Below are 23,035 nucleotides of genomic sequence, written 5' to 3'. Positions count from 1 at the left end.
ATATTGAAAACGTTTCTTTTGTTCTCAACTTACAACTTTTTTACAGCCCCTTATTAACACAATTCAGGATTGACAATGTATTGGTCAGCAGCTCAGTCTACAAGATGAGGATGAGCAGTTTGTTTTATTATTTGCTTGGGTAATCCTCTGGCGTGACAAAGCAAACGGCCCCCTGAATTTATACGTTTCTATATGATTTACAGCTGTATTTAAATGTCAAGAGTCCAGTTCCAACTGCCGTTTCTAGACCTTTCACAACAAGTTGTGTATTCTGCCGGGAAATGCGTCATCACGATTGCCAAATTTTTTTTTTTTTTGGCACTGTGCGTGGGTACAGCGATCCAGAGTTCGCTGTTGTAACTTTGGAGAAGTTACTTCATTCTTTGTCTGTCAAAAGAGAAGTTCACTTTCTCTGGCAGCCAGGAAAACTTGCTCAAGGAAAAAGCAAGGGAGGATCAAGTGAAAGAGGATGACAAGTTCATTGGAAAAAGAACAGTACACAAGCATGCAGAAAAAGTCTTTCTAGGGCTATTTACCACCCTTGAGATTAAACTTACGAATCTTTGTCTTTGTTGGAAAGTGAGGTGAACGTCCATATGGAAATGCTATATGCAACCGTTTGTTGCCATGGCTTTGGAAAAACACCCAAACATATATGTGCGTGCTTCACGTGTCTACAATGCATTGTGGATAGGGTTCACAGAGTTTCCCTCACTTGTGTGGGTGTCCTTAAAATTTTCTCTCCAAGGAGATAATTATTACAACGCAAGCCATATTTGCCCTGTCTGAATATGTAACAATGCAGATTACACACTTTACAACTTTTTACTTATTTATGTACTAGTTCTTAAAGCACAAACAAGGTATTTAACTAATTAAATGTCTAATGTCTAAGAATAATAATAAAAAAAACATACCTTTTTGGTTTTAACAGTAGAATGACAGCAGTCTCCACCATCGTAGTTGCAAAACGCTCGGTTGTTGATGGCATCGCAGTAATTATCACCAATGAACGGCTGGTGGAAAACAGATAAAAACTGCTTAATAACATGAATTAACTAAATATATAAACACCAATAACATCAGTGATGAACATAATGTTATATAAATAAACTCTTCATTTGGTATGCCACAAATAATTATCTGTTCCACCTCCCCATCAATAAAATTAACTTGAAAGAAAGAAAGAAAAAAAGAAAAAGAAAGAAAGAAAGAAAGAAAGAAAGAGAAAGAAAGAAAGAAAGAAAGAAAGAAAGAAAGAAAAAGACAGTCATTCACACTTGCATACATCCACAACTGTGTAAAAATAGACACACAGACTTGAGTCTGTTGCAATTATGTTGCCCTGGAAAAATTGAGTTAGTATTCCCGGGCTTGTGGATGGTGGAGGCCGCTTTTAATGGGGAAACTGAAGCCCTATTAAACTTATATGTGTCTCCCTTGGGAGTTACTACACATTTCCATCTTGACAGGCACAAAAGGTTGCCCAACACACCTGTGACCTTTTCCAGTTTGGAATCATCTCTCTGGCCCAACCCAAAAGCTTTCAGGGGGCTGCTAATTAACACCCATTGAAACTGGGTCAGGATGAGTTGGGTTCAAAAGTCTGCAGCTCTGACCCGAATAAAAAATGGACTGGTCATATCACTGCGACATTAGAGCAAGACTTGTTATAAATGAGAGTGAGGTGCAGATTAATCGCACATCTTCATACTGAGCTGGAGAACACTTTCAGAGTAGCAGTGCAGTCTTTGGCAAGTAAAGTCAAACAAATATGTAGAAATTTCGGTTCACTCTTTTCAATGGCAAATTATGTTTCAATAGCTCTTTCAGCAAGAAGACAAAGTAGCTGTTTTTTTATTTTATTCTCACTCAGTGATTTGAGGAAGTTGGGAACATGATACCCTCTAAATGAGGTTTCCAGGTTCTTCTAAAATGCAAAAAGAAAACAAATTGCCCTCAAAAACAAAGGTGGTAACAAATCCCTCTTGTCTGTTTTTGTTGGCCCTGTTAAACCTGACTCAGATTAGACTAGACTGGCCCAAAGAGAAAAGGAGAGGAAGACACTATAAGCACAGCATGTTTATTTATGTATTAGACTTCAAAGAGTGTGAGAAGATGGCAGAAACAACTGTTCAAGGCCAGGCTCCAGAGAACAGACCTCCGTGACTGTATAGAGCTTAAAGCTGTGGCTGGGAGATTACCTTGAAATAACTAACATGGACATAATGTTGTTGACATGCAAACTTACAACAGAGTTCAGCTATGGCGAACAGACAATTAATTGAATAATAAAAATAAATTAATATAATAACAAATAGAAACATACTAATTAAATGATAAAAATAAATACAAATATTGAAAATAAACAATAATATTAAATAATATCTTAATAAAACTATGTAGAAAAAAGTGAGGTAGGTCTTACCTCGCATCCCTTTATGCAATGGAGAGCCTCTGGGTTAGGGTACCACTTGAGTCCCATGGTGCATACAATATTCTGTAGAAGAGAAAATTACGGAATAACAAAGTTAACAAAGTTCAACCGTTTCAGATCCATTAGTTACATTAGAGTGAATTAACTAAACAAAAAGCACCCAATGTGGAGATAATATTTTACAACAAGATGGCAAGAGCTAGATGGCAGCCTAAAGAACAACTAATAAACTAATTATCAGTTCTGTCAGGTCCATTAAGTCAAGAACACAGACAATAAAAATAATTAAAGAATTTTTATTGAATAGATTGCAAACAAGTTGATGTTCCTGAATTGAAATTTGGCGGTATGGCTCTGTTCAGGGAGTCCTCTGACCTTTCATGAGCACCATGAAATAGCAAAGAGTCAGAGGACAGCAGCAGCAGCAGCATTAGGGAACGCTCACACAGTTTAGGACTGTGAGAGCTAAAATATCCCCCCAAACAAAACCACACCTAGCAATCATCTGAGATACAGAGGATGATTTTATTTTAACAATTTATATGCTTAGTAATCTACAAATATACCCGGATAATTTGCAATATGTTATAATCAGATGAGTCCTGACCACCCATGAGTTAGCAGAATCAGGGGACAGCAGCAGCAGTATGTTCTGATCAGATGAGTCCCCTGACCATTCATGAATTAGCAGAAGTCAGGGGACAGCACAGTATGAGGAGATAGCAGCCGCATATAGGGACAGCATTATCAGCATGAGGGGATGCAGCAGCAGCATAAGGGCTCTCACATTATTTTGACTAGATGAGCTATTCCCCCCAAAACAGAAATTGAGTGTCTCGAACGGTGTCGTCTGAGCCACCCTAATTTAGCAATTATATTATGGTAAAAATGATTAATTAATTACTGAAATGACTATTCAAGACCGCAATAGCTAAAACATGCTGTTACCTAGAATTATCTGTCTTTGAACTGTTTTGACAGTCTACAGTGTACGCAGTGTACGCTATGTGTACAGTGTACGCTATGAAGAGATGACTAAGCCACCTTCTGAGAAACAAGCTAGATGAAGGAATTAAACAGCTTTTTACCAGCGTACAGATCAGCAGAAGCGAGCAGCAAGCATGTATGAGCAACTGAATGTGCTTTAAATAGGGCGCCTTGTTTGAGCTTTGGCCATTGAGCAGCGAGGGGAGTTAACGAGCTAATGCAGCTCAGCTGGAGCAGATCAGCTGACGGGACAGTGTTGTTAGCAAACAGCATTAGCAGCGTCTTGACTACTTGGCCTGCCAGAACTGACGCTGACGCTCAATTGAGTGATTTTCTTTGTCCTTTGTTCTTTGATTAACAGTAATAAACCAGATGGCAGCAGACTTATTAGGCTGCTGTCACTTTAAGACCTAATGCACGGATCCAATATGCTGTTACACAGTTTTCTTTCTCAGCTGTTTACATTCACTTAAGACATAACCGACTGTGTTTACGAGCATATTTTGACATAATTTTGTTTGTTTGTCTGTCCAAGTGCAAGAAGACACGAAAGAGAACTGAATTCAGTATTTGTGCACTATATGAGAGGTGGCTTTTTGCGTGCGCGCGGGATGTGCCCAGCACAGAAAACAGTGTGCGAGTGCCGAATGGAGTTCTCTTTGCGTCTTCTTGCACTTTAATGGTTTAAAACCACATTAAAATACACACACAGGCATCGATAAGCAAAATCAAAATTTTTATTTTATAACAAGTGTACGATTCCTGACCTTAAGTATCCGATTCCAGAATTAGTTACTTACATGTCAGACCTCCATGTCTCTACATTTTAATGTACATCTATTGGATTTTATCTAATGTACAAGTTTTACGAAAGAAAAGTAACAGCACAGCTTCCTTTAAAAAGCCTCATGATTTGAGGTATCACGGATGTCTATAGCATGTTCAGGATGAGTTACGCGCTAAGGTTCAGTACACTGGGTCAGGGGTTTGTTCAAATCCTTAGCAAGAATCAATAATAAGCCTTCAGGCTGGCAAAGATTTCAGTTTGAATGTGGAGAACCTTTGCTCTGTTTGTTGACAGATTTCTTTGCCTAACACACAGAACACAAACAAATAAAATCCTCTATGAGCCCAGTGTTCCGGTGGTGATGCTTAAATCAGCTCGGAATCAATGAAAGAGCTCGGCTTGAAGGATTACAGTCTTAAGAGTTTGGCTAAGTAGGGGACTCATTAAACTCCATGAGTGCTAACCAGCTCCCACTCCTGCTGAGGAGAGCGAAAGGGAGGCGGCGGACCCCGGCAGCTCAGCCTCCTGGGTCAGCACAGGTAGAGAGGATGTTTGGAGAGGTGAAATGACGTGGTCTGGGGGAACTCCAGATGCAATGAGGAATGGAAAGGGTGAGCGTAAACAGAACATTTCCAAGAAAGCAAGCATTCGCCCTACTGCTGGCCAACTGTGGCCATCCACACACACATACACACGCTTAGTATTCAGTGTCACACCAAAGACCCAAGCAGCTTGTTTACTCAAGGCTTAATTTAAACCGTCTGCTCCTGAACTTGTGCTTGTTTTTATAGTTTCTCCACAGGCCCAAGCTACATTGCTACCTGCCTTTTATTAAATAGACTTTGTATCAGAGACTGCTTTTCATTTTTTCAGGCCTTTCATATTTTCTGTTCTATATGGTCAATGCAATATTTCCTGATGGCTCTCAAGCTTACACCCCAATATACATAAAGTGAAATCGAAGAGCAAATTTGGTGTGACCTCATTTCAAACAAAATCTGGCCAAATCTTAGTTTGTTTGGAGTTCAAACCGCTTGCCAAAGCGACATTTCCAGAAAGGTTTGCTTCAGCTGGTAAACACCTTTGAAGCACCATTGGTCTGTGGCAATTACGCTATAGGTAGGTGTGTTCTGAGGCTCCACCTTCTTTGACATGGAAAACTTCTCCGGTTAATTTCTTCTGTTCAGTCCGTCAAGGTAAGACGCAAATAAAAACATTAACACTGGAATGCTGACATGTTTAATTCAGTAAAGCTGCTTGCATTAAAGCAACCTATTGTATAAAGTGCTAAATAAATAAACGTGACAACTTGACTGCAGTGGCAAATTGCAGAGCTCCATGATCAGGTACTTTCTTAACTGTTGTTTTCCCAATACTGTAATTTCTGTTGTGTGATTATTTTTGTTATTAAGAGGAAAACAGCACATATTAACATATTCATTTCTAAATGCATATTATATTATATTATATTATAATCATATTCATATTTATTGATACAACTTATTTTTACGCCTAAGTGAAGAATGAAAAAGAACTTTGCCATGAGTATATTGGTGCCGTTAGGAGGACGAGATGTGTACATACAGTAGGATTTTATTCCAAGTCTCATAAAAAAAATATTAAAATTGATTGAAATAAACTGCTCAGGTTCGATCTCCATCAAATTCCATGAATAAACTCAAAAGACCTTGTCAGGTCAATCCCCCTGCAAGGCTGATTTATCCTCAAGAAAACCTATAATGTGGAGGATTAGGCCTGGAGGAAGCTATAGCAGTGCTCTCGGATGTGAGCGGTAAATTTGTTTGTGCTTCCTAAAGCTCCACTACAGCTTAAACAATCAAGTAAAGAACCACATGGCACAGACCACATCGAAAAAGAATGAAAAGCATGACCACAGCAAAGAACGTCCACTATAGTACAAAGGAGGAAATGCAAATATGGAATGAATAATCCAGACAACCTCATAACCACTGGCGGGCATGACGTCACCCAAAAATGTCATTCAGTAGTCCATATATAAATGAATGACATAGTAAACGCGGAAATGGATATTCCTTGAGACCTGTCTGGCCTCTGTGACCCTAGCCGCAGCTATTGATATACTGTCGTATGAAATCACTAGTTTCCACAAAGATATAGAAAAATAAGCCACACTTTTGACTCTTTCCATGAGTTTCAACGAGTCGCAAGCTGTTTTGTGGTCGCTGTCTGTCAGTAGGACACAAAGCAAAGACCTTACTGTTGAGATAAAATCACTTCTTTCTCATCGTACAGACTCGGAGGACTGTGAGAGCAAGTGTTGGTGAAAGAAAAGACCCATTCAAATGTTACAACCCACGGCCATCTGGAATATGACAATGGTTTTAACAGTCACCATGTCGTATTACTGTCTAAAGCTTTTGTTTGTCTCTACTACATATTTTGTGACAAAAGCTTCCTGAGGGGAAGTGCCCGAGTATTAGCGATGTCCAAACGCATAAATGCAGTCACATGGTCATGCTGTTATTTTACAGACGGATATTTGTTTGTGAGTCTGACAATTATTTGCTTTGGAGCAGAATCTCCATCTTTCATTTCTTCCTCCTTCCTCCAGTCATGCTGTATTGAAGAAATCAGGTTATGCGGGTCAGGTAACAGAAATCAGGTAATATGCAACCTTCGGTTACAAAACCTGAGGAAACTTTTATATTATTATATTCTAATTGTTTGACTTCCTAAAACACCAGTGTGAATGTACTGTAATGTAGACTGAGATACTATATCACAACTAAAAAGAAGGTTGAGTCCCTTTAAGGTTCAGGTACAAGTCAAATCACCATAATAAATAATAGATCACTATTATAGCATAAAGCACTGTTTATTTTATTTTACTATAATTTTATTTTATTTCATAAAATGTGGATCTGAATTGAAAAGGGCCCTTTTCTTTGCAGTGGGACATTTTCTGTATAATGATTTGCAATGATAAAAATACATTGCAATATTGCAAAGAATTAATATTATTGCAAATAATTAATCTTTTAGTTAGATTAATCTTTAGTTTTTATATATTATTTATATATTTAGAATCAAACAAACAATATAATTAATGTTCACTGTAATAAAAATAGTTCTTAAAGATTAAAAGATTAAAAAATATTATTGCACAACCACCCAGTAGGTGGCAATATGCACTAAGAATGTAAATCACCATTAAACCAAAGAAGAAGAAAGAAGAAATATGGTGATTTCTGGATATGGCACTCTGTTGAGAATGTTTTGTGTGTTCACTGTGAACTTAACTCCCGGCCATGTTTTTGGAACCCATAACCAATAAAGAAAGAAAGATTTGGGTTAATCAACTGAGAGCTCAGGGTTTATATTATAAGTTAGCCCTGCTTTCTGGAATACCCCTTGCATTCTGAGGCACAGGGAAAAGGGCAAATGTCACCACTGTAAAGGAGCATGTGTGTGTGGTCCAGTCTATTTCAGTTAGGTAAACATAATGATGAATTGGATTTTATAACAGCATGGAGCAATTTATCATCCCCATTTTTGTTGTTAATGATCAATCTGAGCATTAATCTCAAAGCTTTAAGTAACAACTGCCAACTACGCTGGTATGCTTACATATTAAGGTGTTTATTTTAACTACTTTTGGTGTTAGTTACAACCCTGCACTGACCTTTCACACAGCGGATTATTTCTGAGAAGTTACGTTATAATCGTGTGTTAAACCGCACAGCATGGTATTCTATAATGTTACTGAATTACAGACATGTTTGATGCTTCAGCTTCTATTATGACCAGGTCTCAAACATTTACCAATCATATTCAGTGTAACATTAATCAAAAATATGGCAAAGTTTGAAATCTGAGATAAAACTAAGAAGAAAAAACATTTATAATAGTTAAGTAAAGTGAGCCCACCCAAATCTTACAACGTCTGTGCTCTCACCTTAACTTTGGGTGGGTTCCACCAGTGGTCTTTCATCACAGCTGCAACGCTCATGTTGCTGGGCAAGAGGACCACACGGTTAATTTCAGCACTGCAGGTCACCTCACACTCCTTTCCTGATGGGCATCACAAAGATGTGTTATTTATCAAAACAAACCTTCAAATTCTGCAAATGTCTATCCCATTTTATTCAGGTACACCACCCTTTTAAGTTTGGGGTCTTGAAAAATACAGTATATTATAAATATTACAATTTAAACAACTGTCTTCCAATTTAATATATTTTAAAATATAGTTTATTTCTGTGATGGCAACGCTGAATTTTCAGCAGCCATTACTCATGTCTTCAGTGTCACATGATCCTTCAGAAATCATTCTAATAGGCTGAATTGTTGTTCAAGAAACATTTCTTATTGTTATTGATGCTGAAAACAGTTGTGCTGCTTAATATTTTTGGGGAAACCGTGAAACATTTTACATACAGAGATGCACAGAAATCTTTTGTAACATTATAAATGTCTTTACTGTTACTTTTGATCATTTTAATGCACCCTTGCTGAATAAAAGTATTACTTTCACTAAACTTTTTTTACTGACCCCAAACTTTTGAACAGTGCTGCATAGCTAGCTACAAATATGTGGACATAACTTGCTCAGATTCTCTACAAACCCAAGACAGTAGCTGACCTGAATGATGAAATTACATAATTATGCCCCAAAAAGGCTATTTTACAATGAATACATATTTAGTCAAAGCTAAGTTATTACAAAATCAGCTCTCCTAGACTATGTGACAGACGGGTTTAACTAAATCATTTTCTGATTCAGAGACAAGAGAATGTGAAAATACATATGAAATCAATCAGTGGCCCTTGTGGCAATTTTGAGAATGCAGTGCATACGTGCGTGCAATGTTTGTTTTGGGCCTAAGAAGTGAAAAGCAGAAAGGCAGAGACCTATGGCGTGTCCATCCTTGCAGCTGAGAACGATATTTGGGCTGAGATTCTGCGGGAGGGAACACTGGCCTGTCAGGTTGGGGCAGAGACGGAAAGAGCCGGTCCAATTCCCATCCTTTCTGCATCGGATTACATTGGTGGAAAGACCCTGTAGCAAAGACCAACATTTCTATTAATCATCATAAAGGAAGCTCACTAACCATCACAACAAACATATGTGGTTTCATGAAAGGGTGAAGGCCAAGGATAGGCATGACCTTACGGTTTTGTTTGTCCAAGTATTAGAAGCTGTGAAACTGACGAATGAAACAAAGCAAATATAAGATCTGTCAGTCTACCAGTCATGCTGCTGATGAACAGCCAGAGGGACGACACAGAAATATTGCAATGCTTAAAAGTGATTGATAGGGTGCGCATGATGAATGGAAAGTGCCGCAGACAGTAATGGGAGGTGATGGACTGAGACGTCGACGGAAGAGAAGAGAAAACGAGGAGAAGAGAGAGAGAGCACGACAGACCTGCTTGCAGCGGCTGTGCTGTCTCACCGTGTGGTTAGCCCTGTTGCAGTCGATCCAGCAGTCGCTGTTGAACTGAAAGCCGTTTGTGCACTTGTAGGTACCGTGGAAAATGGGAGGAGGTGGCTCACATGTGACTGCCACACACTCACCCGACTGCCAGGTTCCATCCTCCGTACACTGCCGCTTAAATGCACGTCTGTGGTAAGTCACAGGCACTGACCTGCGACACATTCATTAACACAAAGATGCATAGATTCAGCAGAATTCTGCACCATATATTTTGTTTAAGTGTTTTAGCTGGAATACACAACAAGACTTTTGCCCAGATTTTTGCCACCATTAGCAGTCTGGAGGAGTCAGCGCTAGTTGCGGAAAGTCATAGCCAGTCTGTAGATGATGGGCACGTTTCTGCAAGAGTTTGTTGTGTTCGGAAGACTTGAAAGTCTGGTAGTGTGTGACAGTGTTATATTAGGATCACTGAGATACTGTTAGAGTTTTTTATTATTATTTTGAATTTGTTTTTATTTTTATATCTTCTGTTTTCATGTTAATTTTAGTAGTATGTTTTTGAGATTTTTATTAGTTTATGTTTCTTTTAAATATGCTCAGTTTTTCTCTGTCAAGTCACCAGGTCACCTTCATTTATATAGCGCTTTTAAAAATATGGATTGTTTCAAAGCAGCTTTACAGTGATAATAGGAAATTACCGTAACAGATTGTTTAGGCTTTACAACAGCTCTAGGATAAAGTTATTGTCCAGCAAAAGTTAGTTTTGATTGATTGATTCACTTCCATTGCGAAGATCATTAGTTATTAAATTAGGGGCCGCTAACACAACACCGTTGTAACAGGAAAACCCAGGAAAACGCGCTCCGGCCAGCCCATCTGGAAAAAATAGTGCCTGGTGTCTCGAGAACGCACTCCCTGAAATAGGTTAGAAGGTGCAAACGATTATCCGTTATCTCTGCGCAAACCTCAAAAACGCAAACCCGCGAAAACGCAGACGTCGCGCACATGCGCATTACGTGTTCAGTCCAAAGGTATGCGCGTTTGAATATATATGTGCGCAGGCGTGTAGTCCTTCTTTACAAAAAAACTACTTGTCTGGCCTTAAAAACGTATAATACAGATTTTTTTTTTTTTAACTATTCACTAAGTCAGCATGTGTATGATGCCTACCCCCGGTTTCACAGACAAGAATTAAGCCTAGTTCCAGATTAAATACATGTTTGAGCTGTTTTGAAAGCAACTTGGACTGACATATCTTAAAATATGTCAGTGTCATTGTTTTTTCCCCCTAAGGCATGTTTATAAAAGCTACTGTGATGTCCTAATTTAACTAAAGTCCAATCTTAACTTAATCCTAAGCCCTGTCTGTGAAACCAGGCCCTAGTGTTTTAAAATCTGTTCAGATTTTAAAAGTCGTAGTGCAGGGTTCCTCAAATCTTGCCCTGGAAGGCCAATGCACTGCAGAGTTTAGCTCCAACCCTGATCAAACTCACCTAGGTAAGCTAATCAAGTTCTTCAGGGTCACTAGAAGAGTTTGATCAGGGTTTGAGCTAAACTCTGCAGGGCAGTGGCCCTCCAAGACTGGATTTGAGAAACCCTGTTGTAGCGCATTCCATCCATAAAACAGCTTTTATTAATTGACTGTTCTCAGAATGAAAGGTTCATGGACCACCCACAGGCTGTTCATTGACCGTCTGATGAATACTGCACATAAAACTGGCAAGCATTTAGACAAGAAAAATTACACACAACAAGCTCAAATCTGATTGGTATTTATTACTTTTGAACGGTCAGAAATTCTCATCATAAAATCACTAATTTTTCTGAGTAAAATGGCATGTAAAAACCAAACTAACTATGGTTGGTTTCTTTACACGTTGATAACACACTCGCTTCCTGTCTAAATGGGTTGTTTTTGTCCAGAATAATCTTAATTTGACATTTAAAGTGGACCAGATTTATGACTATAGTCTAATATTTGGCTAAACGTGGCTATGTGAGTAACTGACCAACAGGGTAAATGGCTACAAATGTATCCATGCTTTCAAACAATTGATACAGCCCTGAGTATTCAATTGCCACAACATGATTAACTAAATCTGCAATGCAATGAAGTTAATGGTAACACTTAACGGTAAGGTTATATTTGTTAACATTAGTTAACTACATTAGTTAACATGAACTAACAATGAAAAGTACTTCTAAAGTAATCTTAGCTAATGTTAATTTTAACATTTACTGATACATAATTAAAATTAAAAGTTGTATCTGTTAATATTACTTAATGGATTTGAACTAACATGAACTAACAATGAATAGTTAACTAATGTTAACAACAATTACTAAATACAGTAACAAATGTATTGCTCATTGTTAATGTGAGTTTATGCATTAAATTATGTAATGAAATGGGACCTTATTGGAAACGTTAGTAAGTTATTTAATGTAAGTCATAATTATGCATCCAAGTTGGTTTAGTGGTCTCTCACCTTTTAGGCTTGTCTATGTGGGGCACATGGTAGCCAGGCTTGCATTTGTACTTGCAGAAAGACCCAACTTTGAGGCCTGTTGCATTGCAGCGTTTGGTCTGCAGGACAGCGTTGGGTACAGGAGGAGGGATCGGACAGCGCAGCTCACACAGGGCTTCGGGGAAAGACCACATGCCATCCTCCATACACGTCAGCACGTTATTACTGCCTGCGGAGATGAAAGGACAAAGGTACAGGACAAGTTGACTTGTGAAGATCCAAAGTGAACCTACTTCAATTTGATGCCATATACAGTGCTGTTATTTTCAATGTGTATTGGTTTTTTTGTGGGGGGTTGGTGTCAAAACCACATTTGGCATTTTACACAGCTGACCTCTCAATCCCTAGGGCTTTTTGATTTAGGACTTGTCATGGTCTACCTACCCACAAGCTGAGCTGGCTCCCGGCACTGAAAAGTGCACTTCTTGCCGTAGGTGGTACCCTCAGAGAACTCAAAGACAGCCGGGTGCACATGATACTTGTCAGGCCGCCCGCAGTCCACAGGTTCACAGGTCACCTGCTTGTTCCATTTCCCATCCGCACAGGTGAGGGTCACCGTGGATTCAGACTGTTTAGAAGAAAAGCCATTAAGGCAAGAGTTTAGACATGGGAAAAGAACATTTAGTTTTCTCTGTTAATTCACTGCAACTGCAACAATCCGTCAGACCAGATCATATCAAATAATACACATCTGTTTCAATAACAATTTACCAACTATACAGAGACAAAATAACACAGCTAAATTAAATATATTTATGTATCTCTTGGTAATAGAAAGCAGTGGGAAGTTAACAGTCTGAGTTGGTGATAATAAATAGCTCAGGTATAGCATATAAAGCTGTCAGAACTGAAGGCAGGGTGAGTCAGAGGTCATTTCTGCTGTTTTACTAAGTCATGTCAGACCTGTGTGATGTCTGCAAATACATCTGTGCTAGTAGCAGAGCCACGAACCACACACATCCCGGACCACCATAAGAACAAAACAATTAAACTTAAAGGGCCGCGTTCTGTTTCATAAAATTCTGTTGATCACTGCCATGACATAACGTGACTTTTTTAATGTTTCATTAATAATTTCAAACTGATTTTCTGTCGAAAAAATACTGAGTGCGTCAAAGTGCGTCAAGCCCAGCGCCATGAAAATGAGACTGACGAATCAGATCCTCATTTTCACATGAGAGTGAAGTTACAAATCGTCATGAATTCATGATTGATCATACACTTACGGTAAATTACAATAACCTTTGTGCTGAGCGCTAACATTTATAACATTCCAGCTGGTGTTTTTTAGGTAATGTTAGTAGTAGTAGTAGTAGTATTTCCCGCTCCTGTTCATACACTAGCAATTTTATTTGATCTATTACAAACAGGATAGATTAATTTATTCCAGCATGGGAAATGAACCAGCCATTCTGCATAGAGAGTATGCCTTTCCTCTAACCAAAATAGACACCACATATTTCAAAAGGTGCATGAGAACATGCAAAAAATTATGCAAAATTAGAAAACGTGAGTCTTTCTTACTTATTCTCCTTTTCTCTGTAGTGGCAATTCCACTGTATCTCCTCTTACTATTTCCAATCCAACAATGAAAACTAGTCTGCCTATAGTTTATTTGGACTATTTGGTTATTATTCTCTCTTGAGTAACATGAGGGGACATTTACTGACCTATTATTGTCTCAATACATAAATCACTGCTTTTATTAACACAAAACGGTGCCTGCAAACAACTAACGAATCAAACTTTACTGTGTACAAAGTAGAAACAACAGTCGTGAATTTGTCACCAGGAGTAAAACACTGTATTCTTCTATTAGCTCCTCAATGAATCTTCAGACGTGTGAACCACAGAGAAGGGTTTATGCTTTTATGGCACGACAGACTTTTCACAGCCAAAAATATTATTGCCATCTAACATGTGGGTTATAAGTTTGTTGTACTTTTTGTGTGTGGTATTAAGTATGTTTTAATGAAAAAAGTGATGCTTAACATAAACCATACCCAGCGGATTGGACACAGGCTGTAGGTGGGTATAGAGTCCAGACTGTTTCAGTGAAGCACAGAGTAAAACATGCACTTCTCCACCGAGTTTTCCTTTTGTTTATGACAAGTGATGAAAGCTGGGTGGTTAAAAAAAAAAAAAAAAAGATGTCAGCTATGTTTATTGAAACAATTTCTGTGAAGCCAAACAGTTTTTGCTGGCAAGGCACATATTATTGTGGCAAATGCTCTTTAATTTGCATCCACAAAACAAAACATCAAGATGTATGAACAGCGTTTTTGTTGCTGCTTTATTGTGACCCAAGCCACTTTTCTTCTCTCGTCTCCTTTCTCTTTATTTGAAATTGCAGATTTAAATGGGCTGGAATGTGGTGAGCTTATCTAATGTTCTGTACCCTCTCAGGAAATGTACCAGCACCTAAAACTGAGCAAAGCAGCGGGAAGCATTTGAAATGCAATCCAGACACAGTTACAAAACACTTTTTGCCCCCTTCTTTCCCTCTTCCTTTTTTTTGCACTGAAGCTCTTATTGAAAACAGCTCACCATGGAAGTGTGAGTCTTGAATATTTGAGGTGAATATCTGAAAAACAAAACAAAACAAAACAAAACAACAGGGGGGGGGGGGGAAATCAAAAACAAAAGATCAAAAACAAAGCAACAAAGCTAAAGTAAGCACAACAATAAAACTAAGCAAATCAAAACAAAACAAAGAAAAACAAAGACTAAATTAAACTAAGCAAAGCTAAAGTTAAACTAAGCATAACAAAAATAAAAAAACAAAACAAATAAAAGACAAAAACAAAACTAAATTAAAATAAATTAAACGAAGCAAAAGCTAAAATTAAACTAAGCAAATAAAGTAAAACAAAAACAAAACTCAAAAAAATGAAGCAGAAGCAAAAGCTAAAAGTAAAAAACTAAGTAAAAAGAATAAAAACAAAAAATGAAGCAGAAGCAAAAGATAAAAGTAAAAAAGCAGGCAAAACAAAGCAAAATGAAGCAAAGCAAAACAGTTAGTAAGTAAAAACTTAAACAATAAAAAACAAACAAACTAAAAATACAGAAAAAAAAAACTAAACTTGAGTACAAGACAAAAGACAAAATAGGACAAAACTAAATGAAGTGAAGCAAAAGCTAACAAATCAAAATAAATGATAACAGAACAACTGTTTATAAAAAAAGATCTCCATTTCACTTCTTCATGTGAAGGCAGCAGTGTAATAAAATACTTTTTATTTAACCTCATATCACTGGCTTAATAAAATCCCAAACAGATCAGCAGTCACAATCTACTCAACATCTCCCCCTAGGGTCAGAGAGGCTGCCGTCTATGTCATAATGCCATAGAGCGTGTTACTGCACATACCTGCCTTCTTTATAAAACCTGTGAGTGGCTACAGAAGTACATAAAAGCGTCATCTAATTTTCCCTGCCCAGACATCGCTGGCTCTCTCAAAGCCATTTCAAAGCTCAATAGTAGTTTAGACACAAGGTTTATTAACCGACACTGACTGCATTACAGGAGCAGTAAAAGAGATGACCACAGTCGCAGGGACTGTGTGGGACGAAAAGGAAAACATAAGCTGTTGTGGTTGAACTGAAGAAACACACACATGCAGGGGGCTGTTTAAATGCCCACCTGTACAGCATATAATCCGTGTCACATGCACAAACGAAAACACAAAAACACGTTGCTCCTGCTTGAAGTTATATCACGACAGGCCGTTCTGGTTTACATAGGGGAAGGGGACTGCCGTCACATTGGGGGGTGGCAAGTTGCGGAGGGGGGTGTCTGCGTGCGGAGTTTCCTTCTTTTAAAACTTTACAGCTGCTGATTCCTCCTCCACTGAGTATTTAACTACCACTGACTACTGTGCCTAATTCAACACAGATGCCTGTGTTGGCTTTTCTTCTACACCCCTGCCCCATCCTGTGTTTCTCTCTCCACGTGCGCACACACACGAATGCATAGTACACACGTAAGCAAACACGCTCGAAACACACATACGCACAAACACGCAGAAGGGGTAAAGCAAACCTCAAACTCTCCATTTCCCTTTGCACTGTTGAAATGTTGTTTGCCTAACAGTGATTTCAGGACATGCTCTGCTTTCAATAACACCTTGGCAAAAACAAGGGGCCATGAAATTAACACAAAGACATGACATTGTAGTGGTTGTTGTTGCTGTAGTTATCTGCTCACAAAACTGTCCTCCATTCATGATGGGTAGCGAGATCTTAACCCTCGATGCTTGGCTTGGCTCACAATCTTATAAACACATCTATCTCTGTCTGTCTGTTTTTTTTTTTCCCAATAGGACCATACTGGCATCCTCTCAATGATGTTACGGTAACAGGTTAATGATGAAATGGCTAATTTGTCTCTGACTGAAGCCTTTAGGAACACATATTATGAGCTCCCTGGAGATGACTGATAAGCTGTAATGACTGTGCTGGGATCAGCACTTTCGCTCTGTAAAGGTACGAGGGCTCCCTTGCCTTGTCGTCATCATCTCTCTAGCTCACACGCAAGCTTACCGGTAATATGGTCACATTTTGTAGGGTAAACACTGAAACTGTCATGACACAATTTTCTTAATGACCATTTACTATTAGACATTATTTCATATGCACACCCACACAGTATGTCCAGATATTATTATTCTTTATTATTATTCTTTATTTATTTATATTTATTTATTTTTTGCACTGAAAATAGTTTCACAGAAACCAAAGCAGGATAAACTGTTGGTTGTCTATGAAATCAGCACTCCTGGAACACTGCTCAGTCAATCTGATATAAAAACTGAGTCTAAAATGTAAATAACAATACTCTTTAAAAGGGAAAATAAAAATAAAGAATAAAGAATATATATTTGACTGAAAGAGACTAAATTGAGAATTACTATATATATTTTTTTTACATATGTACACATATATGTTTCCTTTGTATTTTTTAGTGTGTGGGGATAAACATATGTAGTAAAATTGTAAATAATGTATTAAGATAGTGGAGAAGGGGTAGGATTAAATAAGCGTATGCATCTTCCTACTCCTTTTCGGACATGTACAAGTTAATATTGTTTTGATTTTTGTTTTATTTTAATTTGTTTTGTCTTTGTCCATTAGCTTTTATTGTAGTATTTTTATATGTTTGAAATAAAACCATTCATTCATTCATTCATTCATTCATTCATTCATATACTATACACTGTTTTAATCTTCTAAAAATACATGTGATGAATGTATTATTATTATTATGAATTATAAAAAATCTGGATAAATTATTCAGGTAAGGTTTTTTTTTTTTTTTAAGCACTGAATGTTTGTCACATATACAGGTCCACGAAGAAGACTAGGATGAGATTAGCTAGTAAACAGCGCAATAACTTTATTAAACCAATCAAAAAGAGAATAATCCAACATGAGTAGTTGGAGTAGCACAAACAACACCAGACAAAGAACTGAGGAACCTGAAGGACTTAAATGCACATGCTAATGAACTAAAAGGCCAACAGGTGTGATCTAATTACTAACACAATGAATCACCATAGCAACAAATGATGAGCGGGACGTTTGGGAACACATTGTTAAGTTTTGTAAGCTAGAATAATCAATCAAACTAAACCATTACTGCAGAAAAGCATCAAATCAGTGTTGTTTTCATTAACTAAAACAAAAACTAAATATTTTTTTTTAAATATGAAATTAAGCTGAAATAAAAAATATAAATATTAGATGAAAAACGTCTCAGACGACTGTAACCCCGGTTCCCTGAGAAGGCAAATGAGATGTGGCGTCTGGAGTCAACGCTATGGGAACACCCTCAGAGTGATCGGTGTCTGAACAGGTGTACTAAACACACCAATCTATTGGCCAATGGCAGTCTATGATGTCATGAGCGGATTGCCCTCGAGTACAAGAGGGCGTCTGCAAAATATCTCATCAACTCTTTTGTCTGAAGCAGACGTGCTGGCAACCTGATGCATGGCAACGAGATGCTGTGTCTTGATTAGAGCCCGACCGATATGGATTTTTTGGGGCCGATGCCGATACCGATATTAGGGAGTAAAAAAAGCCCAATATCGATATATCAGCCGATATTATTTATGTGTATATTATAATACAGTAGCAATATTATTTATCTGTATATTATAGTACAGTACTAGTCAAAAGTTTGGACACACTTTCCCATTCGTGTGTACAAACGTTTGACTGGTACTGTATATAGAATACACATACATAAACAGAATATATATATAAACATGTTTTGCAATGATCACTCAAATGTGGTGATCAAACACTTGTGTGACAAAGATATGTAATGGAGGCAGGGTGAATTATAGAATGAGAATAATACATTTGAGCTGTAACCAAACTAGTTTGCATTGCATGTTCTATTCTATATTATATTCTAAACACTGTTGCATAATCTTCACTAATGACTTTGTCTTTTAATTTAGTCATGTTATATAAAAAATAATTTATCAACGTATCAATAAATATATCAAAAGTGTCACTGGCAAAACCTTATTATCTTCTATTATTAGTCTTAATTCCTCTAGTCTCTACCCGTGGAGGAAGAACTCAGATCGTTTTACAAAAGTAAAAGTAATAATACCACAATGAAAATGTGTTTAATTACATATGTACAGTACTTTTATACTATTTTAAATAAGTAGTCAGCAAAATGTACTAAACGTGAAACTAGGCTACTCTTTATGCAAAATGGCCCTATATAAAGTGTTATAATTATATCAATTATTAGAATATTGCTTGATGTTGTAACGTAGCGTTATAGGCAGAATGGGCTTTAACACTGTGTCTACACCGGACGCGGCCATTGTTGCTCGCGTTGTAACAGCTGTTTATCCTAGACGCGAAAAAGTGTCTGTTACAAAGCAGAACGAGGCATCAGTTTACTGTCGGAGATTTGTCGTTCGCGTCGCGCCGTATCCAGTGTAGACCACATCACTGATTATAATGGGTTCAACTGTCTTTTGTCGCATCGCACCGCTCGTGTCCGGTGTCTTGTTCAGGCAGCAGCAGACAAGTGGTGTCTTAATGGTAAGCTGCTTACTAGTACCAGTGCGGTCTATTGAATGGTGATTTAACATATTCATTTATTTAATTTATTTATTAAAATAATTTGACACTACAGGTCAATCAGATATAGTCAAGGCTCGTCAACCCCCAGGCGCAAAATTGCGAGTCATACCCCTTATTTATACTGCACATATGGTGCATTACGGCTCTGATGAGGTTTTGTTGCGGTGCCATCTCACACCAGGAGCATTTCAGAAGCGAAGCAACTGGATTCATGAGACCATGAGATTTGCCTGTCTGACATTGTTTTTCTTAATTTTTTTGTGTTTTTTCTTCATTTTTGGGGTTCTACCATGGTAAAGTTGGCTAAATGGTTATGTTTGTCCTGTTTAATTGTTTTTATTGTTATGTTTATTGCCATTTCCTACTTTGTTGTTGATAAACTTAAAACTCCAGTTCAGTTATGAACGACAAGGATACAAATTTTTTAGCTGTGTTTTAGTCTTTTAAAATACATCCTCAGATATCTTTTATCTATATTTCACATACAGTGCCTGTGTGGCTTGGACGCGGCGTCCGTCAAAAATAGACCATCCTCCTATCTTTAGCCAAGCAGCGGGGAGAGCCGCTTCTGGGCTGCTTCTGAAACGTGCTTCTGTTATAAACACAAGAATTGACTAGAGCGGTCACGATCAGCTCTGGTGGCCGTGTTGGAGCTGTAATGCGCCACAGACGTGTGCAGTGTAAATAAGGGGATAGACTGCTTAGCGAAGCCACTCCCCTCCTGAGCAGAGCTCTAACGCTTATCCAAAGGGACTACTCGACTACAACCTTTGATTTACCACTACTTCTCAGGGGGAGATAAAGGCTCTCACTTCATCAAAAGGGATGAGAATACATGAGGTGCATAGAGGAAGGGCTCTTGCCACTTCAACTCAATCCCCAAGGAAACTGCAGGGGGGCTAAATCTCTACTTATGTACCATAAAGCCGAAACACTGTCCAAGTTGTCTCGTGGACCTGCTCAGAGACCTACAATCACTAATTGAGCAACTGCTGTCATAAAAAGCCAGGAGTCCATAGGCTGACTGCCCAAACTTGCCAGGTCCTCTAAGCATAGGTCGACTACAATCGTGAGCAATACCTGTAGGGGAGCGTAAAGGCCCGGGTATACTTCATCTTCCATGTTTTACTCCGTCTTGTGCACAGTTGAGCATGCAATCATTTCAAAGTATACTCCTTTGGCTGTGAGAGCGGAAAGACGAGTTCGGCGCATACACATTAACTAGTGGACGGGGTGTGCAGATGTCCATGGACCCTCCTGATGATGAAAATTACGTCACACGGACAGTGAGCGGACCGTCGCGGAACGCGGGCGGCCGAAGTACACTTTGGGCTTAAAGTCCTACCTCAGGACCCAACCATTGTTGTGGAGGAACAGATGGAACTGGATTAATTAAAATTATGTTTATCCTGCTCTAGCATATCGCCAGAGCAGCGCAAAGACTGTGAGCATGATTCTAAGAGGCTTTCAACCTTCAGTAACAGTTTTTAACTTTTTTTTATGCTGCTCTACCAAGGGGGAGCCAATCCTTACTACAATTTAGGGAAGGAGAGAAATGAGAGCAATACAACATTGTTTCCTCACTATTCTTAATACCCAGGCTCAATACCCCAAGGAGGCCGCAGGGGAGCCATGCCCTGCTTAAATGGAAATGAAAATTGTTTTATTTGAAACAGGGACAATGCACAAATAAACATAACTTGTTAACTTGTTAAACAAGAGAATGTGTCTTGGGCCAGGTTATAGCAACAATTGCTAATTTCCACCTGTAGTCCCTGATAATGATAAAGACCCCAGATAACTGGGGGAGAGCAGCTCATACCCTGCCTATGGTAAAGGCAATATACCTAAAGAACACCCTCCCAAAGGTAAGCAAATTCCCTTCTTAAAGCTACAACTAATGGAGAGGGAGATAAATGAAGAAGTCATGCGAGTTACCCTTCAAAGATCCATTCTTCCTGCTCTACCCTTAGGGGTAAGAAAGGGAGGCTCCTAACTAGCCTACAGACTACAACCTTACAACTGCTGCCCTACAAGGGGGAGCCTAAGGGAAACAACAGTACAGCATTTAATATGCCTACAACTCTATCACCACTCTATCACAACACCCAGAGGGGACCACAGGGGAGCTTATATTTTACTTTAAGACCCCAACATGACTGGGGGAGAATAGCTCAATGCTGACATCGGTTAAGTACCTCTATCTAGGTCCAACATATGCCTACTTAAGTTCTTATAATAACTGGAGAAAAAAAAAAAAAAAAATGAATCCTATGAGTTCATAAATATGGTTCTGTTCATCCAACTCCAATCTAAGGGGTGTTTCAAGAGCAGACTAGGAAGGGAGTCTACAAGGAGCCAAAGCCTTATCAATTAGCCACCAGGCAACAACCGTCCAATTGCTGCTGATACAATAGGGAAGGGAGGGTGAATAAGTGCAGGGCCTCAAACCGTTTGCCCAATTCACTTCGGCTAACCACCATGAACCAAGGTGAAGACTGCATTCCCATTTTTAATAAGTAAAGAGGGAGATACAATCAGGCAGAAGCACACCAGTAAATAGATCTTGACCCAGGCTTAACCCTACAGGAACTACAGGGGAGTTAGGACTCTTCAAAGCCTATCCAGAGCCAAAGTACCTTACTCACATTCATTTGGCAACTAAATGTGAGTAGAGCGCTTCCCAAGAGAGATACTCTCGCTTCCAGACCAAAAGATTAATAGGGAGGAGAGATAAATAAGATTCAAGGAGTAAGGTGCCTTAGTCTCATTTATCTTGCTCTTACTCTAAAGGTAGGGCCATATGCTACACTGACTGTGGAAGGCATATTGAAAGCAGGGCATGTAAAGGTGTGCCCAAGCTAACATCACCTAGGCCTCTGAAGAGGATGCTTCTGCAGAGCACCACCAGCCTGGCCTGCTGCCACATACGTCTTCCATACAAGCCACGCGGTGGTTTGGCACAGCTTTGAGTGCAAGGCTGGAGCCTTAAGTGAAGATGGCTAACTCAACCCTGGAAAGGAAAGGCACGAGCCAAGTATGGTTTCTTCCAAGACTTTTCTACCTCAGTATGAAGGTCTGGCGCCAGCAACATGCTTTCTGCATGATCAGAAGAACCCATTGAGCGAGCTCCTAAATCAAGAAGATCGCTTGAACTCGCCTAACGAGATTGGTAAATATTCACTACTTCCCCGAATTCCTCAGCCAGCTCAAATTGCAACCCTTTTTTACCATGAACTTGTCACAGTGGGCACATCCAGCTCCCTCAAAAGCTGCACGTGCGTGCTTCGGGTAGAGACAGATAACACAAAGTTTGTGTGAGTCCTCTGGTGTAAGGTAGCGCCTTAGATCCACGTGTTCAAAACCATACCAGGCTAATTTTCATCTGTAGTCCCTGGCAGGTTGATGGTAAAGAAAAATCCACAAGTCCATAAAACATTAAAAAAAATTGTAAGGACTGATTTTCCTGTTAAAATAAAACTCACCCTGCAATAAAGCCATAAAATGCACCCTGGACAGCATATAGCAAAGACACAGGACATCGCCTGTCCAAACTGTCCTTCTTCCTTATCTCTGCATCCCCCTCTATCTCCCCCTCTCCCTCCTCAAGTCACTGAAAGTTCATTAAGAATGTCTATATATCACATATGGTGTATCTTGTGAATATGTTGTTTTTTCCTTTTCATGTTTGGTATCATTTTAAGTGTCTCAGTGCGATTGGTAAAATGGTCTTAATTTCATTGCAGTCATTGGTTTAATGAGA

At 38.7% G+C, this 23,035-nt stretch overlaps 1 protein-coding gene across 1 annotated transcript in view; it reads right to left on the bottom strand.

The window, feature by feature from the left end:
• Positions 1–23,035, bottom strand: part of pappab (pregnancy-associated plasma protein A, pappalysin 1b) — a gene marked incomplete at its 3' end in the record, with an annotated part of 110,031 nt that overhangs the window by 18,798 nt on the left and 68,198 nt on the right. The window contains exons 15-21 of the mRNA XM_084115092.1: positions 12,540–12,727; positions 12,121–12,324; positions 9,623–9,818; positions 9,105–9,252; positions 8,149–8,264; positions 2,429–2,500; positions 918–1,016 (exon numbers count right to left, since the gene is read on the bottom strand). Coding sequence (XP_083971218.1) covers positions 918–1,016; positions 2,429–2,500; positions 8,149–8,264; positions 9,105–9,252; positions 9,623–9,818; positions 12,121–12,324; positions 12,540–12,727 — 1,023 coding nt within the window. The remainder of the gene's footprint in view (positions 1–917; positions 1,017–2,428; positions 2,501–8,148; positions 8,265–9,104; positions 9,253–9,622; positions 9,819–12,120; positions 12,325–12,539; positions 12,728–23,035) is intronic.

Source organism: Abramis brama, assembly GCF_963993115.1.
Source record: "Abramis brama genome assembly, chromosome: 5".
Classification (NCBI taxonomy): Eukaryota; Metazoa; Chordata; class Actinopteri; order Cypriniformes; family Leuciscidae; genus Abramis; species Abramis brama.
Note: the sequence above shows the minus strand (reverse complement) of the source record. Positions and strands in the feature narration are given on the sequence as shown.